The sequence below is a fragment of the Camponotus floridanus genome, unplaced genomic scaffold, assembly GCF_003227725.1.
Source record: "Camponotus floridanus strain SB8 unplaced genomic scaffold, Cflo_v7.5 scaffold29, whole genome shotgun sequence".
NCBI classification, from domain to species: domain Eukaryota; kingdom Metazoa; phylum Arthropoda; class Insecta; order Hymenoptera; family Formicidae; genus Camponotus; species Camponotus floridanus.
Window position 1 is genome coordinate 883,119 of NW_020229425.1, and position 17,223 is coordinate 900,341.

General features: G+C 28.4%; 3 protein-coding genes across 4 annotated transcripts; 2 read left to right on the plus strand and 1 right to left on the minus strand.

The window, feature by feature from the left end:
• Nucleotides 1-836: 836 nt before the first annotated feature.
• LOC105251025 (tuberin) lies at nucleotides 837-10,534 on the plus strand. The gene is made up of 29 exons (XM_025409868.1): nucleotides 837-1,009; nucleotides 1,095-1,231; nucleotides 1,371-1,564; nucleotides 1,663-1,866; nucleotides 1,944-2,118; nucleotides 2,424-2,624; nucleotides 3,246-3,387; nucleotides 3,469-3,617; nucleotides 3,680-3,852; nucleotides 4,044-4,212; nucleotides 4,521-4,742; nucleotides 4,835-5,090; nucleotides 5,182-5,300; nucleotides 5,428-5,592; nucleotides 5,734-5,899; nucleotides 5,982-6,178; nucleotides 6,267-6,383; nucleotides 6,575-6,756; nucleotides 6,848-7,064; nucleotides 7,215-7,649; nucleotides 7,762-7,930; nucleotides 8,015-8,216; nucleotides 8,390-8,576; nucleotides 8,634-8,807; nucleotides 8,880-9,064; nucleotides 9,234-9,582; nucleotides 9,667-9,807; nucleotides 9,883-10,053; nucleotides 10,143-10,534. Exons 1-29 carry the CDS (start codon nucleotides 934-936, stop codon nucleotides 10,350-10,352), a joined length of 5,484 nt encoding a protein of 1,827 aa, XP_025265653.1. The 5' UTR covers nucleotides 837-933; the 3' UTR covers nucleotides 10,353-10,534.
• An 877-nt stretch (nucleotides 10,535-11,411) lies between these two features.
• On the plus strand, nucleotides 11,412-13,762 carry LOC105251027 (39S ribosomal protein L43, mitochondrial). The gene is made up of 5 exons (XM_011257515.2): nucleotides 11,412-11,620; nucleotides 11,713-11,819; nucleotides 11,897-12,102; nucleotides 12,236-12,392; nucleotides 13,593-13,762. The coding sequence occupies exons 1-4, from the start codon at nucleotides 11,445-11,447 to the stop codon at nucleotides 12,380-12,382; spliced, it is 636 nt and encodes a 211-aa protein (XP_011255817.1). The 5' UTR covers nucleotides 11,412-11,444; the 3' UTR covers nucleotides 12,383-12,392; nucleotides 13,593-13,762.
• On the minus strand, nucleotides 13,347-16,455 carry LOC105251045. 2 transcript variants are annotated; one of them, XM_025409893.1, is made up of 7 exons: nucleotides 16,319-16,455; nucleotides 15,009-15,374; nucleotides 14,562-14,924; nucleotides 14,318-14,386; nucleotides 13,863-13,931; nucleotides 13,581-13,743; nucleotides 13,347-13,425 (listed from the first exon to the last, which is right to left on the minus strand). In XM_025409893.1, exons 2-7 carry the CDS (start codon nucleotides 15,360-15,362, stop codon nucleotides 13,388-13,390), a joined length of 1,056 nt encoding a protein of 351 aa, XP_025265678.1. In that variant the 5' UTR covers nucleotides 15,363-15,374; nucleotides 16,319-16,455; the 3' UTR covers nucleotides 13,347-13,387. The 2 variants fall into 2 exon arrangements, with proteins under 2 accessions (XP_025265678.1, XP_025265677.1); XM_025409892.1 differs by having other exon boundaries at nucleotides 14,547-14,924.
• Between the last annotated feature and the right edge of the window lie 768 nt (nucleotides 16,456-17,223).

The window sequence follows — 17,223 nt, forward strand, 5'->3', positions numbered from 1 at the left end:
AAGAAGGTCGAACGATCTGGCGATGGAAGGGATAGATGGATATATATGTGATACACGTTGAGAAAAAAAATGCGCGTGTATGTGTGCCAAGTTTGTGACGTTGATGCTGGAATTTTATGAGAAAATGTACCAATTAATATTTAGTCATCAGTATATTTACTCTGTTGTTTGTATCCGCGTGCATGCTTGTTAAAATTCTTTCTATAAATTATTTCCTTATTTTTTCTTATATTTAAATATCAAGTATATAAAATTGACTATCAATTACGAAAAAAAATGGAAATAAAAATATAATATTGTATAATCACGGCGATCGTTTATAAATGAAAATTATTTTAAATATTAATAAATATATAATAAATATATAAATTATTTTAAATATTAATAAATATATCATATAAATTTAAATTTAAATATATATAATATTAATATTATATAAATTTAATTTTAAATATATAATGTCAATAAATGTGTTATACAAATATATAATATTAATAATAAATATATTACATATTTATATAAATAATATTAATAAATGTAGTAATAAAAAATATTCTTATAAGTAATATTTCAAAAATAATATTATATATTTATATTTTAATTTATATTATGAGACATTTAAAATCAAGAAGAAAGTATATTTTAAAAATCAAGGCTACGCAAAATTATAATTTTTACATTTTAATTTTTCTGGTTAGCGGAGATTCGAATCTTTTGGCGGAGATTTTTCCTCAGCCGATATCGTAGGGATCTGCCGATAAGAGACCGGGCCACGTAGTTCGCGCTCGCGTTTTGAGAATATAGGTGGCGCCACTGTTTATCACCGGTTTCCCCCGTGCAGCTAGTCACATCTGTTTTTGACATGTTCAGCGCGATTTCTGGGGTTGCGTCTCTTCGCGAATATAACTCTTCAAATTCGAGGAAAACGCTAAGATGTCAAAAATGAATTCGAAGGACAAGGATAATAAGACGCTTGACAAACTGAAGCAGTTCTTTCGTATAAATAAAGGTATTTTACATGTCTCATACATATATCTCTCTTTTCGCCTACTTTTGTCGCATCAGATACATTAATAATCGCACCGGCATCGCAGGAAATTACAAGAGTCGCGAGGATTTCACTTTGACCCACGATATCGAGAAGGAAATTAGTCCAGATAGCCCGGTGCATCATCGAACGAAGGCGATCAAGGAGCTTTCCGATGCAGTACTCAATCAACAGTGGGAAGATGTATGTGTATATGTGTATATGTGTATATGTGTAAAAAAATTATATCACGTTATTCCTGCAAATACTTTACTCAGGAGTAGAGATGTTAATTAAGATAATGGTGTCTTATATGTCTAACTTGCTCTACTATTCTTAATAGAGAGCAGCAGAACGTCTATGGAACTTGGTTCAAGATTTACTCGCAAAAGACGTTCCTCGTGAATACAGGCATTTAACGTTAAATTTCCTGAAATGCCTCGTACAAGGACAATACTCGAAACTCTCATCATTGATGCGTGTCAAATTTTTTATGGTGGTGAAGGAGTATGATATACCTGAAGACATTGGTCCTAGGTATTGCGATAAGTTGAAAGAAAAAAAAAATATTTCATGAATTCTATTTCTTAAATTCTTGTGTCTATCGTATACTATTGTATGTTTAAATATTTCAGATTGGAATTGCTACAAACGTTAACAGAACATGGGAAAGATATTTTACATTTAGAAGAAAGAATGGGACCTTTTCTGTTAGAATGGATGCCTACAGTAACAGCGGGAGATGGGAAAAGAGGAGCTGAGTTCTTATCTCTTCTTGTAAATGTTATCAAATTTAATTCGGCTTACATCGATGAAGATATTGTATCTGGTCTTGTTCAGTAAATATTTTACAAGTGATATTTTTCATTAGATTAAATTATTCAATGAGACAATTTGTCATCATTATTTCTTTCAGGTATATTTCCCATTTGTGTTACTATAGTAATAATACTGAAGTTGTTTCTGGATGCTTGGAAGCCTTGGATGCAATTATGTGTTATAGCAATTTGCAGTCAGACTCATTGCAAACGTTTATTATAGCCTTATGCAGAAGTGTAAATGTTGAGACCTATTGCCAAACAAGTTGGAAGGTACAAATAATGATAAAAATATAATATATTTAAATTTCTTTTTTTTTATTAATTAAACTTAATTCTCTCTCTTAAAATAAGGGAGAGAAAATGCTAATCATCTCTACAAATTATATAATTACATATACAATATATACACATATGCATGGTTTTATTTTAATAATAAATTATAAATTAAAAATTTTTGTTTTAATAGAATTTTAACAAATTTGAAATCAATTTCCTGTACAATAATTTGTGAATGAAAGATGTAAATCATAATATAATGTATTCTTTTTTATTTAGTTTTTAATATATTTTTACAGATTATGCGGAATTTATTAGGGACACACATGGGTCATTGTGCTTTATATACTATGTGTCGGTTGTTACAAGATGTAAATTTTCAACGTGACGTTCGTTTACTTCGAGGAGCGGTATTTTATGTAAATATGGGTTTATGGGGTGCACATAGGATACCAAAATTAGAATGCACGCCAGCATCTGTTTTGCCTTCATTTTATCAGGTATGTATTGAAAATTGATAGAATGTCTATTTTCTGGAAATACACGGGTTCTGGGATTTTCAGGCATTTTTTGTACCTGAAAAAATCAAAGAATAGTTATAAAATTTTATTGAAATTCAGAGAATATTTAAAAAACTATTCACACATTTTTTGATAATTTTGCTCTTATATCATATAATTTATCAATTGATCAAGTTGTGAGTTATATGTATTTAAAATGTATATCTATTTTTGTTTACATTCAGTGTCTTAACAAAATATATCAGAATGTGTAGTACATATTTTTTATTGTAATTATTAATAATAAGAAATGTTTAGCAAGTAAAATGTTTCTCTTATAAAAGGCATGCTATTTAATTTTTTTTCAATACATTTTCAAGTCTACTTGAAACTTAAGTCTTTCCTTCATATAAGTGAGAAGCATTAGAAAACGTTTAGAATAAAGAATCTTATTTTAGAAAGTTGCATCTAAAAAAAGTCTAAGAAAATTCTCTTTACCTGGAATTTTGAATAAAAAAATGTAAAAAATCAGAGAATTTTTTTTCAAAATTTGAATGGACATCCTATGATTATAATGCTATTTGAGACAAGATATTTATAACTTATTTACTCATTTGCCAGGCTCTACAGTGCAATCATCCAATTGTTATGTATGAAGTTACCCTATCAATACAAAGATTAGTGAACAAATTTGGTAATGAATTGTGGGATCCTACATGGAGCATTATTCTTGATATCATAGAACAAATTATTATTCATACCGGTAAGATTTATTGATATATAGTTATTCCACAAAGAGCATTAAAAATTACAATATAATAATATGCTTTTTTACATATTCTAGAAACCAGTAATCAACCAGCAACTAAACAAGTTTCCATAAGTTTACATGAAACGATTACCAATATTGAAAGCTTACTTGATGCAAATAATTATAATGGTTGCATTCCACGCTTTTATGATCTCGTTGAACGTTGCAGCGATTCTCGACCTGTAAGTTAATAAATGTATGTAAAAAAAATATTTGTATAATATTTAATGGTTTTTGTTTTCAGGAAGGATCTGTATTAAAATTAATTGAATACAGAGCGTCTACGATAGGTCCTACATATTACCAATGGCAGGCCAAATTAGGATCCTTGATGGAACGTTATTACAAAAACGAAACACGAACAACAATTAGAATGAAGGTTCTTGATGTCCTGACCAATGTTATTCGCATTAATAGGTATTGTGATATAAATTAGGAATTGATATAAAATAGGAATTGATATAAATTACATCTTTTTATTATTTCCAATTTTAATTTAAAAACATATTTGTATAAACACACACACACACACACACACACACACACACACACACACACACACACATATATATATATATATATATGTTTTATAAATATATGCTCAATAGATCCAGATACGAAGATGAACTTATCGAACGAATTGTTGTACCACATACTCAACATGTGGATATAGATCCAGATATTACAATACGTACAGTTACAGCAAATTTATTAATAGATCTTTGTTTGGAATGTGATACTAAACGATGTATAGAACTTTTGGACATATTGGAAAAGGTAAAAAAAATTATATATATATTATAAATATAATATTATAATATATATATATATATATATATATATATATATATATTATAAAATTATATACATATATAAATATTTATAATAAAAGTATATAAAATTATATGAATTATATAAAATATAATAATATAATTATATATATATATAATTATAATATATAAAATTATATAAATATTATATATATAATAAAATTATACATAAACATAAAAGGTAATAAAATTGTACATAATAATAGCTAGAAGAAAAACATACATATATTTTTAAAATGTTTTTTGTTCATTTAGATAATCAACAAGCCTTTTACATCAGATACACCAGTTTCTATGGATGCTGATATCAAGGATGTAAAAACTGCTGTTGTTGGAGTTATAAAGATATTTACTTCCAAGATTTATCGCTTGCCGTCGAGTCATGCGATTTATGCTTACAAGATTTTAGTGAATCATCTCGAACAACACTACAAAGAACCGTCCGTCTTCCATGATGTGTCGACAACACGTTATTTAGTAATTATATTGTTATTAAAATATAAACTGAGAAACATAGATATATAGAAATAAAAATATACAATTATATCTGCAATGTATTTACATTGCAGATTTTTGAGTGTTTTTTAAAAATCAGGGCAAATTCTTTGTCTCATCTCGGTATATTAGAGCCGCCAAATGCAATTCGATTTAGTCCCTATCTTGTTTTGGAACATGGTGCAACCGAGCGTATGAATAGTGCGGGTGGAGGCAGTAGTCCTCCACCAGCTAGTCCTGTGCCATTGCAACACTTATCTTGTCATATTACACCAATGTCTTTAACTCATGGATGTAAGACTATTATTTCATGCATCAAACAAGAAAAAGGTGAGCTCTTCAAGGTAACTTCTTTAAGAAAATTTTCACATAGCTTATGCACAAAATTCTCATATTATATTCTGGCCTTAAATTTCGACAGATTGGAAAGTTTTATATCTTATATTAAAGGAATTACCACAAGTGATGCAAAATAGGGCGTTGGTGTTATCTCGTCATAGCAATGATATCGATTTCTTCGCGGCAGCCTTATGTTCAATGGTCAGTTAACTTACGTTTCATGTTCTCTGTTTCTAAATATTAGATTATTATTTATCAATTTTTTAATATTAGATTATTATCTATATATTTATCAATTTTTTATTTATTCATTACATTCAATCTTTAGGTGAGCGACAAGAGTTTGCGTCTCCCGGAATCACTTTATAATGTTCCACCCAAGTTTACTCTTTCCGAATTTCGGGTCTACGTTTTCCCAGTGCTAGCGTCTCTAGCATCGTATCACGCACATTTGGAACCCAATCTACAACAACGTTTAATAAAATGTCTCGAGGTATATATATATATATATATATATATATATATATATATATATATATTAATAAATTAATAAAAAAATCACAGAAGTAAAGAACTTTTTCTTTGCCTCTTATATATATGTTTGAAATGATCAAGTATTTTGATTCATCTTTAGGTTGGCCTCACAGCAAAATGCGCAAGCCAATGCGTAACTAGTCTCACAATCTGCACGTTAGAAATGCGCGATGCGATGAATAAACTGTTAACAGAAGTGTTATTAAATTTATCAAAAATTTCCGCAACAGTCTATATTGCCATACCTATTTTAGAATTTTTATCAAGTAAGTCTCGTATCTTGTACTCTAAATTTGCTTAATTAAATTTTTAATTTATTAATAATTTATTAATAAATTTTTGTTCTAGCTCTCACTAGACTACCAAAAGTTTTTGCCAGTTTTATTGGGGATCAGTATATGTCTGTATTTGCAATACTACTACCGTACACTAACCCCTTTAAATACAATCATTATACAGTTTCTTTGGCTCATCATGTTATTGCAGTGTGGTTTTTGAAGTGCAGACTTCCCTTTCGAAGAGATTTTGTTAAATTTATTACTACGGTATGTATATATGTTAATCACAAAGTCTGAGAATATTAAACAAAAGTTTGTCTTCCATTACTGTTTTTTTTTCTTTTCTGAAAAACAGGGGTTGAAAGCAAACGTAATAGTTCCTTTTGAGGAAGGACATTTAATGAAATCTGACTTTAGTATCGTCAATGAAGATTCCTCAAACAGGAAACGTAGTTCCAGTTTAACTGAACAAGTAGGAATTTGTATCAAAATCCTACCTATCAAATTTATATAAATGATAATTATATTTACAAAAGTATATTCTAATAACTTCACATGTATGCACATGTGTGTAGTAATAATTGAAAATTTAGAGTTTATTATTTGCATATTTATTTCCTATTCAATAGGATATAAATTAAATATATATATGTGTACTTATAGGGTAGTAGAGGTCGAAGAGAAAGACCGATAATGGCGAATCGAATGATAGGAGAAAGTAGAGCTTTAGATTTAAAGCCTCCAATTGATGAAGCTTTAATGAACTTTCATATTGAACTTACTGAAACTTGCATTGACTTAATGGCTCGTTATACATTTTCCAATTATTCGGCGCGGCCTAAAAGGTAGTTCCAAGTAATTAAATCAAATAAAAGATATAACAGAAATATACTAAAAAGATATGATAAAGAATATAGTATGTTATTTTTATAATAGATTACCAGCTGCTGATTTCCTCCTTAAGGAAGGTCAGTCAATGACTTGGATTCTTGGCAATAAACTTATCACGGTAACGACAAGTGGTTGCAGCAATAAAGCTATGCGCGGTGGACTTTGCGACAATTGTTGGGCGGCGTGTAAACCTGAAAGCCTTCTATTACTAGATCATACAAGAACGTCTCAGTCAAACTTGCAACGTACTTCAAGTATCGAGGTTCTTTATCTTTAGATCTTATATATGATACAATTAATACAGTATTTATTTTATTTTTACTTCTTTTTGTATAAATAATATCTGCAATGATTGCATTTAAATTTGGATGTCTTTAAAAAATATATATTACATAAGAAATTATATTTGTAGACGTCAAAGGAAGACAAGTTATCCAGACAATCCTCCGGTGGTCATGGAAGTTCAAACGCGAATACTGCTACGAATTCTCCCACAGAGGAATCTAAAAAATCTACAGAAGATTCGGATAGTATGAAAAAGGAATTTCTTACAGAGAAGACCGACAAGGATCAGATTGAATTGTCAAAGCTGGGACAGATATTGAATAGCGACAAACAAGATGGGCATATACTTTGTGCTTGCTGGTGCCAAGGATGGGCTGAGATATACGTGCGTAGACCTACCGGTGATATGTCGTGGATTACGAGAATACAAAATTCTACACAATTTGAAACTCCCATGGATTTTCCTGCACATGACATTATGGCTCTGTATATGCCGAATCAAAATGTAATACCAAATAAACAACAAGAGGCTGCATCAGAATATTCTGATGACGAAGGAGAGGTATTTTTAAAATTAACTAAGCTGTAATAATCAACTATTGATAAATCATTAAAAGCAATTTACATATAATGTATTATATCTTTTCTATGACATATTTTTTCTCTTGCTACAGGAAATACCAAACAAAAATATTAATCAGTCGCAAAGCGAATCCAGCGTCAAATCCGTGTTATCTTCTATATCGTCAGGTCCCATTGCGATACCAGGTTCACCAGCTCGACCTAGTCCATCTCGACAAAGCTCAAGAGACAGTTTAGAAAGCTTAGAAGAAGGTGAAGAAGGTATAAGTGATACAATTATTCTTGTCTTTTTTTAAATAAATGAATAGAAAAATATTTCTAAATGAATATAAAAATTTTCCATAGATACAAGGCGTTCCAGAAATCCGGTACGCCGATCAAATTCCAGTCCGGAAATGAGCGCTAATTGGAAGAATCCATTCTTAAATAAAGAGAAACTAAACGTGCAGCAACAACTCGATAAAGATTTTGTTTGTTCAGATCTAGAAATTAAATTGGATGCAGAATTGAAGAAACATTCAAAAAATATTTATACAAAAGACATGAGGTATATTTGGAAAAAATTTACATATACAAGCATTATTAAATTTATTTAATACTTTTTATATTAATTTTTTGTTATATTTTTGTTATTATTAAATTTTATTTCTTGATGATTAAGGGATGTTACTTTTAAATATATTTATAAAATTGTTCTTTTATTCGTTATTTAATTTATAGGGTTAGTTGTGAAGCGATACCGGAAGAAATTTTTGGTATGGGAACGACTCCACCTTCTTCGGAAAATACTGGAGACCATCCAACCACATTACGTTCGCAACGTTCTTATCCAGGAGCGACCCAAGTTACTCAAACTATTTCAGTAACCGTTAGCAATACTGTACCTCCATCACCAACAACTGTACAGGTAGATGATACTGATAAAGTAACACGGAATGTATACCTAACATTAAAATTATTTTAGGCACCAGGAAATTATTTAGGAATACAAATACGCCCGACACAAATACAATCATCTACTGCAAAAGCGCCACAATCACCTACTCAAATTTACTCTCGATTATCTAGTCTTGATTATAGTCAAAAACAGATGTCTGTTGAAAATAAACCACCTATTGGACGAAACTTTGGAGATAAAGTATACCGAGAAAAAATTGAATTTCTTGAAAATAATTTCTCTACACATTTATATGATTGATCACTTTTCCAGCAAAAGGATGAGAGACCAGATCCATCCATGTTGCCTCCTTTACCTATAACTATACCTTTCCGCGACAGAGGCCACACGATCTCCGTTATGAGTCCAGTAAAAAAATCACGAGGGGAGTGGGATAACATGCGACGAGGCAATTCACCTCGCGTAAAGGATCCGCCACGAACAGGCATCAATCCAAGGTTGTATTTTATTACTCATATATATGCTTTCAATTAAATATATTAATTTAAAAATATTAATTATTAATTAAATAATAATTAAAAATTTAAATATATTAATTTAAACATTTTTTCTTGCAACATAATACAATATAGTTTTTTGGAAAGTCACATTGGTTCTCTGTTGCAGCTTTGTGTTCCTTCAACTTTACCATGCAGCTCACTTCGGTACCACTACAGAAAAACCTCTGTTGGTTCCACAGACAACAGCTATTCAACGCGCGGTGACAAATTTAGACAGAATACAGCCATATGAGACTCATAAAATTGGAGTGCTCTATGTTGGCCCGGGACAGGCTTCGAACGAAACTGAGATTTTGGCAAATCAGCACGGTTCCCTTCGTTATACCGAATTTTTGCACCGTCTAGGCACGTTAATTCGATTGAAGGACGTCGATGAGAATGTATTCCTAGGAGGATTGGATCGTAATGGTGAAAATGGAGATTTTGCTTATATCTGGCAGGACGATGTTACGCAGGTTTGCAATCTACTTTGTATTAATCGAATTAATTCAGTTTTCACGCAGTTTTACTTTTAATTAATAACTCGGAAATCTCTTCAGGTGGCTTTTCATGTCGCGACGCTGATGCCTACGAAAGCAAGTGACCCAAAATGTACGTCGAAAAAAACCCACATTGGGAATAACTACGTAACACTTGTTTACAATGAATCCGACGAAGCATATAATATACAGACAGTTAAGGTAAGCGGGATTAAAGTAGCTTTAAAAATTCTGTAAGATACTTTTGCGCTCAATTTTGCTCGCGTATCTTTTCAGGGTCAATTTAATTACGCCTGCGTCGTGATACAACCGTTAGATCACGGTACTAATCAAGTGACGGTACAAGCACGAGAGGAATTGGCCGAGCATATCGGTCACAGCGAGCCTAAAATAATTTCTGATCAAAACCTGGCGATTCTTTCGCGACAGCTTGCTCTGCATGCTAATGTAAGCATCTTCTCTGTAAAGGTTTTTACAAAATTCTTTTTTCTTTAGAAAAGAATAGATACGATGTAAAGGAAACGTATGATTTACAGCTCGCCTCGATGGTTTGTTCGTCTCTGAAGCAAAATAGCCACAATCCATACGCCTCCAATTGGTTGGAGCGCTTACGGCACATCAAGCGACTACGAAATAGGGTGCTGCAAGAATCGGTTAACAACAATCCGGATACCGCAACGGACGAGTTATCGCCAAGAAGCAACAAGCGTGTCTATATGGACGACTTTACGGAATACACAACATAATTTTATTGTAATGAGATAACTATACGTTGAAAGGGAGGACTGATGAGAACGACTGAATCCGATTAAATGCGTTGCAAACAAGTTAACACATTAAATACATTAATTATCGAACTGTTTAGAAATTGAAAACTATTTCTAATTTGAGAAAGAGAGAGAAAGAATTAGAAATATGAATTTTATTATATATAATATATATTACACTAGATCTTATATAATTATATAATCAATGTTCTTTTTGTTTGCAATATAAATTAGAAAAAAAGGATATTAATATCGTTTTTTATGCATTAATGCACATAGACCTTTTCACTCGAGGTATACGATTAGAATAATAAATATTGAAGTTCAAAATGCACTTTAATTCTGTTTAATTCCAATTAATGGAAATTAATAAGATTCGTATCAAGTATTTACCACAAAAGTGGATGCATGAGGCATTAAAATTAATTTTTACATGCCAATAATGACATATTAGCTTAACAATAAAATTGATAAATTAATTTAATCGAGAAATTCATTTAACTAAAAATTCATGAACAGAATTCAGTAAAATTTGAAACAAACTTTTTATTCCTCAAGTGCCAATGAAGAAGTATCTCGTATTAATTATCATTGTATTTCATTGTTGACATAAAAAAATCATTTTTACGTATAAAACAAAAATATGACCTCATCAAAAATTATATTATTTTAATTCCTGATTCATATAAATGTCAGAAATTTATATTAATATAATTAATTATTTATTAATGTAATTATTTGTTAAAATATTTATATTAATAATATATATTTATATTAAATAATATTTATATTAATAATATAATAATAATGTATTAATATTTGTATATTAATAATAATATTTATTAATGTCAGAAATTTATATTAATATAATTAATTATTTATTAATATAATTATTTATATTAATATTTATGTTAATAATATTATCATTACATATTATGTCATTATATAAAATATTATTTGTCCACAAAATATTATTTTTCTATTTCATGTTTTTAATTAATTTTTCAAAAATTTATATTCAACGCGCATGCGCGAAAATGGAAGTCTATCAACAACTGATCTACCAGATGCATGATAATCCATGATCCGTTTTGCGTGATAAGTGACATCATGTCGAATAAACAATTATTTCTTCCATCTGGCTTTCCACGAGCACCTCTCGGTCTAGGAATTGGACGTTACGTCTGTCAGCTGCAGAGGGTAACTTTAAAATTTTGCAAAAACCATGGCACAAGTAGAGGAATGAGGTAATTTTTGTATCTAACCTGTGTTTTTATTTTTGTGATGACGATAAAGAATTATTAAAAAAAAAATCAATATGCAATTATTTTGTGAGCAGGGATTTTATAGAGCACAATCTAGTTCAATATGCGAAGGATAATCCAGGAGTCGTCGTGTACGCTAAACCAAGAAGACACAAACACCCAGTTATAGTTGCTGAGTATTGTATGCATCTAAGAGATAAACGAATATTTTTAAATCAACGTGATATAACTGGTATAACTGTATATTTTTGTGCCCAGTAAATGGCGGTAAACACTGGATGGACGTTGCTAACTACAGTCGGGATGACATTACAAAGTGGATGGAGCTGGTACGTACGCAGATTCACAACAGCTCTGCGATGAGACTGCGTAAGCTGTGGCACACTAATTTTCCATCCATACAAGGCCCATGGACACCATTTACATTTAAAGACCCAAAGCTAAACTTGGCACAGTTCCCTAACGTAATTATATTTTATTCAAGACAATAAGATTTTTTAATTAAAAAGATTAGTGATATTATATATACACATATATATCGTATAATATACATATATATATATATATATATATATATATTTATTTTTTCCTTTGTAGAAAAAGCTTGGTGCAGCTGTTAAATTATATCCTACAGCAACAGAAAAACTTGTAGAATTATTTAAAGCCCAACAGTTGAATGATAGTGAAAAGAAAGATGACTCTGAAGCTGTTCAAGAAGACAGTGAACATGTTCAAAGAGCATAATTTTTAATAGGTTTTCCTTTTTTAATATTTATAATGTATATAGGATGAAATATATAGAATGGAAAATAGAATTGCAATAGTATTTGGTGAATATATAATTTCAATACATACAACAGAAAAATTACTTTCGTAATTTTATTATCAAGTGTATTTTACACACACATACAAACATATATATATATATATATATATATATATATATTATATATATATATATATATATATATATATATATATGAAATTTTCGAATTACAACATATAATAAATTATAAAAATTTCATTAGATTTTCCTCTATTTTTTATTAATAAATTTTTTAAAAATATATATAAAACAATGAAAAATCAAAACAATCAAAAATACAAATAACTAATTCCTTTCTTTTTTCTTTTTTTAAGAGATTGATTGTGTACACAAATTATTGTTTCTATCTTCACTTAATTTTTTTTTAGCTTCATCTATGGCAAGATGAATTTATAAAATGCTACTTTATCTCATTCATTCTTGTTTTTTTTTCATTTTCATTCAGAGAATCGGCATTTACAGGAAAATTTTATTTTCTTGAAAAATATAATTCCGCGTCCCATTTATAAGATGATGCCGGTTCTGTGCAGATATAAATAATAGAAATATCTATTATCGATTATAACTTTGTAAAATATTACAAAACATTTAACAATTAAAATTAAAAGATTTAAAACAGTACACAATTTATCTTTATCAAATTTCTTTTTTTAATCATTTAAAAAATTACAATTTGTATGCTCTAATTTCTATTGAAATTAGATCATTTCAGATCATTTGAGATATTTAACATTTTAGATCATTTCGAATATCATTCAACATTACAGATAAATCTGTGTTTTCTGTAAAAGAAAAAAATATATAAATATTCTATATAATGCTTATATAAATTCACTTTAAAATTCAATTTAATTATAAGATATTAATTAATAATATACGTACTAGTTGGATCTTTTATGTTATTTGTGCTTGTATATTGAAAATTAATATGGTCTTCTTAACATAGAATCATATTTAAAATCTGTAATAAATAATCATTATACTTAATCATATATTTTTACTTAGAATTTCTACACTTATTTCAAAGAAAGAAATTATTCTTTTATATTTCTATTATATGAATATAGGTATCATTTTTTTTATTTTTATGAATTATTTATTATAAAATATACTCACGTGTATTTTTAGGAGAATATATTGATTGACTTGTGGCATTATTGGTATGTAAACTTGGACACGGCTTACAATGACATACACCTCGCATTGTACAATTAAATGGATCGTTGCAAAAAGTTAACTTTGCAGTACAAGGTGCTGTTGGAATTCCTGGAAAACTAGTCTAAAAAATATTTTTCCTAATGAGAACATATATTTTCACATTTGCTTTTTATTATTTATAAAAATTAAATAAATATACTTTATAAAAATTAATTTCACATAAATTATTCAAGTAAATACCTTTTTATTCATTGGACCCATATCTTTAATCCCAGAATTTGCCTTATGATAATTTTTTTTGTTATTATTCTACAATAAAAAATTATCTCTATAATATTCTAAAATTTTTTAATTTTTCTTATAAAGAAAGAAAGATTTTAATCTTTCTTATTTTCCCTATATATTTATATTATATTTTTATTTATACATTTTTAACATCCCAATACTGAAAAAAATATATCTGAAATATATCTTGAAATAAATATCTTTTCCAAAATTTTAGCTTTTAGTATAATATAATCTATGTACAATATAAAAAGATACACATAGAGATCATTGTTGTTAGATTTACGATATAAATATAAAATTATTATAGACGTATATCATATGCATATGCGTGCAAAAGAAAATATAAATGTGATTTTCCAGATTTCAATTTTTTCACATTTTTCAAAATTGTTTTTCATCCTATTTACCTTTGAAACATTAGTCTGTTGTGTTGGATGCATTTTTGCTTGATTCATTGGATTTAATAAATTATTTATCTACAACATTAGAAAATAAATAATATAAAGTTAACACTCATACAATATCACCGTTTTAATAATATATGTTAATAATATATAATAGATATTCTTAATATTTTATTCTTTGAGCATTCTAATTGCATTACAAAATCTTGTTGTTAATTATCATAATAATTACCTTATTATCATTTACCTTAGGTTTGGGACCTTGACAACATTGGGTAAAATGATTCACATCACCACATTTTGTACACTTTGACCCCCAAGCAGGACACTTTCTTAATGGATGTTGAGAATTACATCTCCAACACTTTCTCTTTGTATCATTCAACAAAGGCTTTGGTGTGCTTCTGGATTCTATGGTCTCTTTAGTAATTTGTTTCATTTTCTCTGTATTGATATTGTAATCGTTATAAATTGCTATCAGTTTCTGCAAATCTAAATTTTTTGTCTCAAAAAATTTTTTCAAAAGTATTTTGTCTTGAGTAATAGAAATAATTTTATCTCGTATAACATTATCCACTGTGTCTTTGAAATTGCAAGTTTTGGCTTTTTCCTAAAAAAAAGAAAAAAAAAACATTTTAATACCAGAAAACATAAAATATTCAAAACAAAAAAAGTGTATTCCAATTCAACATACTTTTAAGATATTTATATATTGTTGGATGGTTTCATTGTGTTTTTTGTCTCTTGTAAAGAAATGATATCGCTCGACTATTTCATTTTTTGGTGGATTAAAGAATTCTTCCAGTTTTGCAATCAATATATCCATGTTATCTTTATCCTGCGGTCTGTTAAAAGTCATAGTTTGTATTGCATCAATACCAATTTTTCCAATCCGATTTTTCAAGATATTTGCACGAATATCATTGGGCTTATTAATATAGCCAGTTACTTTCATAAATATGATGAAATCTTCCTTCCAACTGTGCCAATTACTGGCCATGTCATTGGTTTTTGTTAGAGGATCTGGAGCACGTGCATGTGCTTTCATGATGAATGCTTACTAAAAAGAATAACATCAATATTCTTTTAAATTATTTTTCTTAATTTTATTTCCCAATTTATATTAGACAATGCAAAATAAACATAAATAATCCTTATTGTATTATGCTATTGTATTTTTAGTATTTATAGTATGTAAATTATATATATCCAAAGAATCTTAAGATTAAGTTTTAATAATTAAACAATATAATACTATTTTTTATATTATCTTTTCAATACAAAAGAATAAAAGATATACAATAAAACTAATGAAGAAAGTATAGCAAAGTTCTGACTTTTAAATAAAGTATAGCTTTCAAATCACAAAAGTTATATGGTTGTAATGTTATTTCTTCCAACATGAGGTTAGTCATTTTTAATTAATTTTTGATAAAAAAGAATGAGATCTTGAAAACAATTAATATATCAGCTATAAATAGAGCTATTAATAGAGTATCTTATACATTTTATATAGCTAATGTGTATATAATTTTAATTTTTGTAAAGTAATATTGTACATTATTTTTATTTTTTTAAGTAAAAAAATTTTTAATGTGTATGTGTATTAATAAACATTCAAAAATTATTATTAGCCATCTTAATGTTAATATATTTTAATAATTATATTAATATTATTATTAAAACTGCATTACAATATAAATATAAAAGTAGCATATTTATGCTGGATACATAGCTATGCAAATTTATTTTTATTTATATATGAAAAGGTAATGATAATTTATATAAGTATTTATAGAAATAAAATTTATAGAAATAAAATTAAAACAGACTTATAAAAAAATTGGTCAATTTAATATGTACGATATAAAATAATTATTGCATATTTTATCCACCATATTCGAATGACGTGTTCAACGCAATTATAGTTTACGTTATTAATACAATTTTTATAATTATGCTGGTCTTGTACAGTATATAAAGTTATGAAGATAATGCATTTACCTTGTTTTTAAATGTGCGCTTTTTAAGATATATTTTTCGCTTTTTCGACTTGAATCTTGAGTGCTTTGTTCGTGATTTTGTGGGTGACGACTTTATCTCAGTTTTCGTCGACTATAGACTATAGTATGTACACTGTGCGACAACGATTCGTTCCGTGGTCCCTCTCGCGAGGCAAGGGGAGCGTAGCCTCTAACCAATCAGCCATTGCCACGCTGCCAGCTGATTGGTCACTTCTACGCTCCCCTTGCCCCGCGAGAGAGTGACCACGGAACGAATCGTTGTCGCGCAGTGTACCCAATCATGTATACTAATGTCTAATACACACGCTCTGTACTGTATAGTATAATTGGTATAATTTACCTTCATCGAGAGTTCCTGACAGCTCTGTAAAGATAACTATTTAAAATTAATTCTTCAAAATTTTAACATTTGCAATTAATTGTTGGTTCTTTGTTACTTATTGCTAGCTTGATTTAGATGTTAATTTAATTGGTTTTAATAAAATAAATATTAGTATGAAAGTTAGATTACTTGATAGAATGTTTCAATTTTTTTTTCAATTATCAATTTTTTCAAGTATCAAATCGATAGGAAATGAATTATTTCTTCAAGAATAATTGTTGGAGATTTATTATTTATTAATTATAATAATTATTATGATAAGTATAATTAATAAATTCACATACACATATTCTTTTTGTACAAAAAACTTATTGTTAAATTATATTTCACAACACAGTGATTTATCGAATTATTTAAAATCCAGCAGATAAACTTTATCCATTCAGCCATTCAGCAAGAATGAATATATGAGCATAAAAGAGATTCTCAAAGAGCCACAATTTTCCTGATACATTTTATAATTCATAATGTATAGCATAAAATATGCAATATAAAAAGCAGAA